The sequence below is a fragment of the Marmota marmota genome, unplaced genomic scaffold (assembly GCF_001458135.2).
Source record: "Marmota marmota marmota unplaced genomic scaffold, marMar, whole genome shotgun sequence".
NCBI classification, from domain to species: Eukaryota; Metazoa; Chordata; class Mammalia; order Rodentia; family Sciuridae; genus Marmota; species Marmota marmota.
Window position 1 is genome coordinate 5,954,818 of NW_026000249.1, and position 9,230 is coordinate 5,964,047.

At 42.6% G+C, this 9,230-nt stretch overlaps 1 protein-coding gene across 1 annotated transcript; it reads left to right on the plus strand.

Annotated features, from left to right (window-relative positions):
- The first annotated feature begins 2,458 nt into the window (after positions 1-2,458).
- Positions 2,459-3,487, plus strand: Mageb17 (MAGE family member B17). Its single transcript, XM_015487968.1, has one exon. The coding sequence runs from the start codon at positions 2,477-2,479 to the stop codon at positions 3,485-3,487; it is 1,011 nt and encodes a 336-aa protein (XP_015343454.1). The 5' UTR covers positions 2,459-2,476.
- The last annotated feature ends 5,743 nt before the right edge of the window (positions 3,488-9,230 follow it).

Here is a 9,230-nt window from a genome sequence, read left to right on the forward strand (position 1 = left end):
CTTGTGGAGGGAAATCGATTGACATCTTTTAACAGTGGATCTAGGCCCTGAGTCCTGAAAGCTAATGAGAATACTTTACCTTAAAAAGAGGCCTGACTGGCCAGGCAGGAGTCGTGGCATACACCTGTAATCCCAGCAACTCTGGAGGCTGAAGCAGGAGGATCACAAGTGCGAGGCCAACCTCAGCAACTTAGAAAGGCCCTCTGCAACTTAGTGAGACCCTGTTTCAAAAACAAAACCAAAAAAAAAAAAGAAAGAAAGAAAGAAAGAAAGAAAAAGAAAATGGGAGGCACTGGGGTTCAGTCTCTCTCTTTTTTTTATTTATTACTTTATTTTACTTATGCATTTCTATGTGGTGCTGAGGATCGAACCCAGGGTCTCGCAAGTGAGAAGCGAGCGCTCAACCGCTGAGCCACAACCTCAGCCCCTGGGATTCCGTCTCTATTGCCCTCTGCCCCCCATTTTTAAAGAGGGGTCTGACAAGTCTGGCTGCCAGAACCAGCAGGGGTAGCCAGATGTGTCATGCCTGGACTTTCCCCCTAGCAACTCCCCAAAGTGAGGGCTTTGATCTGGGTTGGCTTACTCAGGTCCATGGACTGAGCATTTGGAAGTCTTACCCTGAGTCAAGCTCAGAACCCCTGGTGGAGAACAATGGGGTTCCATAGAGTCCTGACCCTTCTGTCAGCTCTGGGNAATTTTTTTAAAAAATTGGTTCTACTTAGTTATACATGACAGCAGAATGCATTTCAATTCGTTGTACACAGATAGAGCACAACATTTCAATTCTCTGGTTATACACAATGTAGAGTCACACCATTTGTGCAGTCATACTTGTACCTAGGGTAATGATGTCCCCTCATTCCACCATCTTTCCTGCCCCATGACCCCTCCCCTCCCCACCCTCCCCTTTGCCCAAAGTTCCTCCATTCTTCCTATGCCACTCACCCCCATTATGGGTCAGCTTCCACTTAGAGACAACATTCGGCCTTTGTTTTTTGGGGATTGGCTTACTTCCGTTAGCATGATATTTTCCAACTCCATCCATTTACCTGCATATGCCATGATTTTATTCTTTGGTAATGCTGAGTAATATTCCATTGTGTATATATGCCACAGTTTCTTTATCATTCATCTATTGAAGGGTGTCTAGGTTGGCTCCACAGTTTAGCTATTGTGAATTGAGCTGTTATAAACATTGATGTGGCTGTGTCACTATAGTAAGTCCTTTAGGTATAGACCAAGGAGTGGGATAAATGGGTCAAATGGTGCTAAACCTCCAATTCTTGAGGTCCCATTTAAGCAGGGACCTTGGTGGGTGTGAGGAATACAGTTTCAAGTCATCTAAGGACCAAGTCCCAGGACTGGTCAGGTATCAAGGTGAAGAGCCTGTTAGAAAAAGGGGACCATTCAGCCCCCAATGTAGAAGGCTTCACTGAGCCCCACTCCTAGGGTGAGCCCTGGGAGACTCAGGCAGAGCTCACAGGCTCAGGTGACCCTCCCTTTAGCCTGCAGGTCTTGGTTTAAGGACTGGCTGCCCAAGTATAGCAGGGCAAGGAGTCCTATGCTCTGTTGGAAGTGAAAATAGAAATCCTGTAAGAGATAGGAAGAAAACAACTATTCTAGAACACAAGAGGCACACAGAGTTTTACCTCTGCATCAGCCCTGGGCAGCCATGAGCAGAGTGATTAAGTTGAGGTGAGTCCTCATTTCCTGTAGGCTCTCCTCTCAGACGGGTGAATTTATTGCACTAACGGGTGAGGTCCCATTCATCACTGGAAGAAGAGGAGAGTTCTTAGGGAAACAGAGGACCTTGACCTGAAGGGAGTTGCCTCAGGTGAGCAGTGGGTATTGGGGGTGTTGTTTTGTTTGGTTTGGGGTACTGGGATTGAATTCAGCAGCACCTTTCCCCTGAGCCACATCCCCAGCCCTTTTTTATTTTAAGACAGGGTCTTGCTAAGTTGCTGAGGCTGGCCTGGAGCTTGGAATCTTTCAGCCTCGGTCTTCCAAACTGCTAGGATTACAGGTGCACATCATCACATCTGGTGAGCAGAGGGCATTTTACAGTAGACATTGTGAAGAGCCTGAAAAGTGTAGGAACCACCCACCCCATTATTAGTAGGGGCATCTTAGAATCACTTCCTGTTTTAACTCTGGGTGACTCCAGGCATAGATGTCAGGCCGAGGTTCCCCTCAGTTAGAAGTGAAGGTCTTGGCTTGACAAAAGTGGTCCTGGGCAGAGTTGGTAGATTGCAGCGTAAGGCACACTCTAATTTCCTCCACAGGGTCTTCAGGGAACAGTCTGATCAGAACAGGAGACTTGTGGGGACCTAGAACAGTGCCCTCAAGGACACCTGCACAGGGCCCTTCTTAAAACCAAAGTGCTTTCTCCCTAGTGAATAAACTCACATCCTCTTGTCTTCCACATTCAGGTGTCCTCCTGCCACAGTCCTATCTGCTGTCCTTGAGCACAGTCATCATGCCTCGTGGCCAGAAGAGCAAGCTCCGTGCCCGAGAGAAACGCCGCCAGGCCCGAGGTGAGGACCAAGGTCCTCAGGGTGCTCAAGCCACTAAAGCAGAAGAAGGAGAGTCCCCATGTCCCTCTCCTGTTGCTGAGAGTACTTCCCAAGGGGCGGCTGCTGCAAGCACCCCCTGGCAGTCTCACAGAGCCCAGGCCAGCAGCTCTCAGGCTGCGGCCAGTTCATGCGTGAGTTCTGATGAAAGTTCCAAGAGTGAGGAGGAGGAGAATCCAAGCTCCCCGTCCTCATCCAGGATCCCAGGAAAAGATCCTCTGACCAGGAAGGCAGGCATGTTGGTGCAATTCCTGCTGCACAAGTATAACGTGAAAGAGCCCATTGTCAAGGCAGATATGATGAAGATCATCAGCAGAAAGTACAGGAAGCACTTCCCTGAAATCCTCCGGAGAACCAAGGAGCGCATGGAGCTGGTCTTTGGCCTTGACCTGAAGGAAGGCGACCCCAGCGGCAGCTCCTACACCCTGGTTAGCAAGATGGATCTTCTGGGTGAAGGTAGTCAGAGTGATGGCAAAGGCTTTCCCAGGAATGGTCTCCTGATGCCTCTCCTGGGTCTGATCTTCATGAATGACAACTGCGTCTCTGAGGAGGAGATGTGGGAATTCCTGAATATGTTAGGGCTCTATGATGGTAGGAAGCACTTCATCTTTGGGGAGCCCAGGAAGCTAGTCACCAAAGATTTGGTGCAGGAAAAGTATTTGGAGTACCGCCAGGTGCCTCACAGTGATCCTCCCAGCTATGAATTCCTGTGGGGTTCCAAAGCTCATGCTGAAACCAGCAAGATGCAAGTCCTAGAGTTTTTGGGCAAGGTCAACGGTACGGTGCCCAGTATCTTCCAGGCTCTGTATGAGGAGGCTTTGAGAGATGAGGAAGAGCGATTCCATGCCAGAGTTGCAGCCAGAGTTGGCACTCCTGCCCTTCCCGGGGCCACTTCCTCCAGATCCTCCCAGCATTAGTGAAGTCACGGGGAGATGATCCTCAGTTTGAGGTTGAAAGTTGCTATCAACCTAAGTAGTTGGAGAGCAAGGAAGGGCTGCAGAGATCACGATGGTGTCTTCTTTGCGTTTCTGTTATTCATAAATAACTTACAGATTTATCTTCTTTTTCTGTTTTTCCATTGTATTTCTTGTAAAGAGTTTGTTTAGATTGAGCCATCTGAGTTTAGGAGTCAAGAGTTATTCCTGTTTACAGAGTTTACTATTTTATAAAACAAATTGAAAATCCTCACATCTTTTATTGTGATCCAGTACAAGAAAACAGCCTGAGAATAGGGATTTGCTTTTAAAATGCAAAAGAAGCTTCTGGTGAAATAGTTGGGGTCATGAGATGATTAAAAAAAAAAAAAAGTGAAAAAGGACCCATTCCTATTTTTTCTTATTTCTTTTCTTATTTCAGAAAAAATATAATGTATGTATCTGAATTTGCTTAGTTTATTCAAGAATGTGGGAGACATTAAATCATTATAAATGAGAACTCGTGTTCATTGGCGCTTTTGTTCGCTGAAACATCTGCTCTTTGAAAAGAATGTGTAGACAAAAAAGACACAGTCCCTGCCAATGTTGCTTTAGATTCCAAGAGCAGCTATCATATATGGAACATAGTAAGCTATACTGTAAACCTAAAGACAATAAAAGGAAGGCGTGAGAAGGGAGGAGATTGCAGATAGAAGCAGCCAGGTTTGAATTCTCTGGGTCAAGGGAGGGGAGTTTTAACTTAGCTTGCATCAGGGGTGAGATGAAGCTGGTGAGTAGGGGCCAGCCCCTCAGATGGTGGGTCTCAGGGTGGAGAGACTACATCCACAACAGAATTGTTCCTAGTATTCCTTAAGGATGTGGGAAAACAGAAATCTCCAGCTGGGATAGAACTGGAAGGATTCTGTGTTCTGTCTCCACACAGGGGATCACAGTGCACTAAGGTAGGTATTTTTGTGCACTTTTGAGTTGGGGGTTTCTGAGAATAAAGGTAAAAACTTTCTTGAGGAAGCATGCTCAGTGACCATTGAGCTGTCCTGTCCCTCTTTGCCCTGGCCTGAAGATCTAAACGGCTCCATTAAAAGGGAACTCAAGTAAGTATTCTTTTGCATAATACAGCAAACTCTAAACGAGCTCTAGATTTTTTTTATGTTATAGATGGACACAATATCTTTATTTTATTTTTATGTGATGCTGAGGATCAAACCCAGTGCCTCACACATGGTAGGCAAGCGCTCTACCCCTGAGCCACAACCCCAGCCGGAGTTCTAGATTTTTGATGGTGGTGAAATGAATGAAAATAGAGAAGGGTTACATGCAAGAGCATCTAGGAAGCTAGACACGGTGGCACACACTTTTAATCCCAGTGCCTCGGGAGGCCAAGACAGCAGGATTGCAAGTTTGAGGCCAGCCTCAGCAACTTAGCAAGACCCTGTCTCAAATAATAGAAAGAGATGGGGATGGGGATGGGATTGTGGCTCAGTGGTAGAGTGCTTGCCTAGTATGCATGAGGCACTGGGTTCGATCCTCAGCACCACATAAACGTAAAAATAGAAATACTGTGTCCACCTAAAACTAAAAAAAATTTTTAAAAATTAAAAAAAAAAAGAAAGGGCTGGGGATGTGTCTCAGTGGTAACGTGCCCTTAGGCTCAATCCCCTGTACAGAAAAAAAAAAAAAAAAAGGTTAAGAGGGAGGAAATTTGATGGTATTTTGCACACCTTGTAAGAGCTTTCATGGTACATCTAACTGGGAAATGTACTTCACGCTCATATCTCATGACTGATCATCTAATGGGGAATTATTTGTTTTATGTATTAAGCAGCATTTTGACAGATTCAGTTTTTCTTATTCCAGAATGCTTGCATATTCTCCGACTTCTCCTGCATTAAAAAAAAAATTATGATGCATGGTATAGTACAGGATCAAAATAATTATAATAATAACTACCACTTAAAAAAATGTCAATGCTTGCCAGATACCCTGTTGGGTTCACAGCATAGCCAAAAATAAGAGTATCAAAATAAATGGGGGGGGGTGTTGAATAAAGAAAAATCAGTAGAAATAGGTTCATCTACATATGTATTGTCAGATCACCTCAAAAGATCAAGGACATGAAAAATGATCCTGCCTGGCCCCTTTCCTGTACTAATCTACTAGAAGTTACAGCTGAGGCTGTTTGCCTGGTTCATCTCTGACAGCCCACTACATATAGCTCCCCTGCCATATAGTCCTGACTCTGCTCAGAGCACTTGGAGGCTCATGAAGCCTTGGTCCCCAAAGCCCCAATGTTCAGAGGTAGCATTTTTGAGGAAGTGATTGGATCACAAGGGCTTTGACCTCATCAGTGGATTAATCTATTGAAGGATTCATAGCTGAATGGGTTATTGGAGGTGGCAGAAGCTGGAGGAGGTGGGACCTAGTTGGAAGAACTGGGTCTTTGGGGGTGTGTCTTTAGGGCTATATCTTGTCCCCAGCTTCCTGGCTTCCATGAGCTAAGCAGTTTTCCTCTATCATGCCCTTCTGCCATGATGTTCTGCCTCACCTCAGGCTCAGATTGATGGAGCCAGATGATCATGGACTAAAATCTCTGAAACTATGAACCAGGGTAAATCTTTCTTCCTGTAAACTGTTTTATTCAGGTTTTTGTCAGAATGATGAGAAGTTGATTAACACTATGTCAATGGGTAGTCCCTCCCATTCTGACTTTTTTTTAAAGGTTTGGGGAGATTTTTTTTTTTTTTTTTTGGTACTGGTTATTGAACCCAGGGATACTCAACCACTGAGCCACATCCCCAACCCTTTTTATGCTTAGGGCCTTGCTATGTTGCTGAGGCTGGTCTAGAACTTGCTATCCTCCTGCCTCATCTCAGCTTCCTGAACCACTGGGATTACAAGCGTGTGCCACCACGCCCAGTGGAGTTAATTTTTAGAATCATGAACAATGCTGATTTTTTGGAAGATTCTTTTCTCCATCTACTAACATATAGGATTTTAATGGTTTCTTGTTAATGTAGTAGATTAAAGTGATTTCTAAATACTAAGACAATTTTGTGTTTCTAGATTAGAACTAACATTTCTTGTTTAATATTTTGTATCTGTATCCTAGAATGAGGTCATCCTCTGATGTTATTTTCTTATACTGTATGTTCAAATATTACCTGTGTCCATTTGCTCTTTGTCATTTATAATTCTGATTAGATGTGTATTAGTCTTCTCACTATTCTCCATGTCTCTTATTCTCTTTAATCTCTCGATTTGTTTTTGTTTTTGTTTGGAGGAAATTTGCCTTCTCTGATGCATTCGGATAAATTGCATCGTATAAACCAGTTTATTAATTTTATCGTCAAATGAGTCTAAATTTCAGTTAAAATCTTGTGAATTATTTACTATTATTAAATTTTAGAAGCTCTATTTCAAATCTGCTTGGCAATTTTTCAGTTCATCCCCTGTATTTTTTAAACTTTTTTATTTGTTATTTTTAGATACACATGACTAGAGTATATTTTGACATATCATACATACATAGAGTATAACTTTCCATTCTTGTGGTTGTACATAATGTGGAGTTACACTGGTCATATATTCACATATAAACATAGGAAAGTTATGTCCAGTTCGTTCTCCTGTCTCTCCTATTCCCATCCCCACTCCCTTCCTTTCATTCCCCTTTGTCTAATCCAACTCCTATTCTCCTCCCCTCTCATTGTGTGTGTTAGCATCTGAATATCAGAGAAAACATTCTGCCTTTGGTTTTGGGGGATTGGTTTATTTCACTTAGCATGACAGTCTCCAGTTCCACCCATTTACTAGCAAAGGCCACCTCTGTATGTAGTTTTAACATTATCCGCTATTTCTTTAAATAGAGTAACCATTAGCAATTTTATATTTTGTGACTAAAAAGTGAAATTTTTGTGAGCCTGTTTCTCCTTGAATTTATTTTTTCCCTGCAAATATTTGCTTGTGGACTCATATCTTCATGCATTTTTAATTATTTATTTTTCTGTTGTTTTTATTTCTTTTTTTAATATCTTAATTGAATTTATTTATTTATATGTGGTTCTGAGGATCGAACCCAGGGCCTTGCATGTGCTAGGCGAGCGCTCTACCACTGAGCCACAACCCCAGCCTGTTGTTTGTATTTCTTAAAAGTTTTATTTATGAGAATCCTCAGAAGTTTCGAATATAGTCTCTAGTGTAGAGAGAAATTTTTTTTTTGATGGGGGGGTACTGGGAATTGAGCCCAGGGAACATTTAACCACTGAGCCACATCCCCAGCCCTTTTAAATTTCTTATTTAGAGACAGGGACTCACTTTTTTTTTTTTATTGGTTGTTCAAAACATTACAAAGCTCATGACATATCATCTTCCATACATTTGATTCAAGTGGGTTATGAACTCCCATTTTTTACCCCAAATACAAGTTGCAGAATCACATCGGTTACACATCCACATTTTTACATAATACCATATTAGTGACTGTTGTATTCTGCTACCTTTCCTATCCCCTACTATCCCCCCTCCCCTTCCCTCTCATCTTCCCTCTCTACCCCATCTGCTGTTGTTTAATTCTCTCCCTTGTTTTTTTTTCCCCTTTCCCCTCACAAACTCTTATATGTAATTTTGTGTAACAATGAGGGTATCCTTCCATTTCCATAGTTTCCCTTCTCTCTCCCTTTCTCTCCCCTCACTCGTCTCTGTTTAATGTTAATCTTTTCCTCATGCTCTTCTTCCCTGTTCTGATCTTAGTTGCTCTCTTTATATCAAAGAAGACATTTGGCATTTGTTTTTTAAGGATTGGCTAGCTTCACTTAGCATAATCTGCTCTAATGCCATCCATTTCCCTGCAAAATCCATGATTTTGTCATTTTTTAGTGCTGCGTAAGAGACAGGGACTCACTTGAGTTGTTTAGGCTCTCTAAGTTGCAGAGGCTGGCTTTGAACTTGTGATCCTCCTGCCTCAGACTCTCTAGCCCTGGGATTACAGGTATGTGCCACTACCCCCATCAAGAATTGGCTTTTGCTTCCACCTGTTTGCTCTGGACACTTGTCAAACTATCTAAAACCACTAGATTATTGGTTTCAGGTTTTGTTGAACAGTTAAGAACTCTGAATTTGGGCTGCCAGTTCTCTAAAAGAGACAGCTTGTGGCCATAACTTTCTGAGGGTATCTCTTCCCTCTTCTCCTTTGCTCTACTAATGTTATGACAGGAGCTTTCTCTTAGATTCTTTCCCTGGTACTTTTTCTCCTGAATCCAGGTCACCATAGTGACACTGAAGTTCAAGTTCACCTCAGCTTGGCCATAATTCTCCATTCCAAAGCCTGCCTTGGTGATCTGCTTACCTTTCTGGACTTCCATCTTTACTCAATATATTACCTACATGTTCCTTTCTTTCTTGACAGATGTCAGCTTTTTCTTCAATAATTTTTAATCCAGTATTTTAAATAGTTTTCTGAAGGAGGGTCAACCTGGAAACCTTTTATGTCTTACTACTATGAAATCCAAAGGCAATTTTTGTGGTTGTTTGTTTTGGTCCTGGGGTTGAACCCGGGGCTTTGAGCATGCTAGGCAAGCTCTCTACCATGGAGCCATATTCCTAGTCCTAAAGGCAATGTTTTTGGTATAATTATTTTGTAACCGATTACTTTTCACTTTTAATAATTACCACATAGTGAATATAATTACCAAGTTCAATATTCAGGTTCAAACTTTTTATTTTCCTGAAG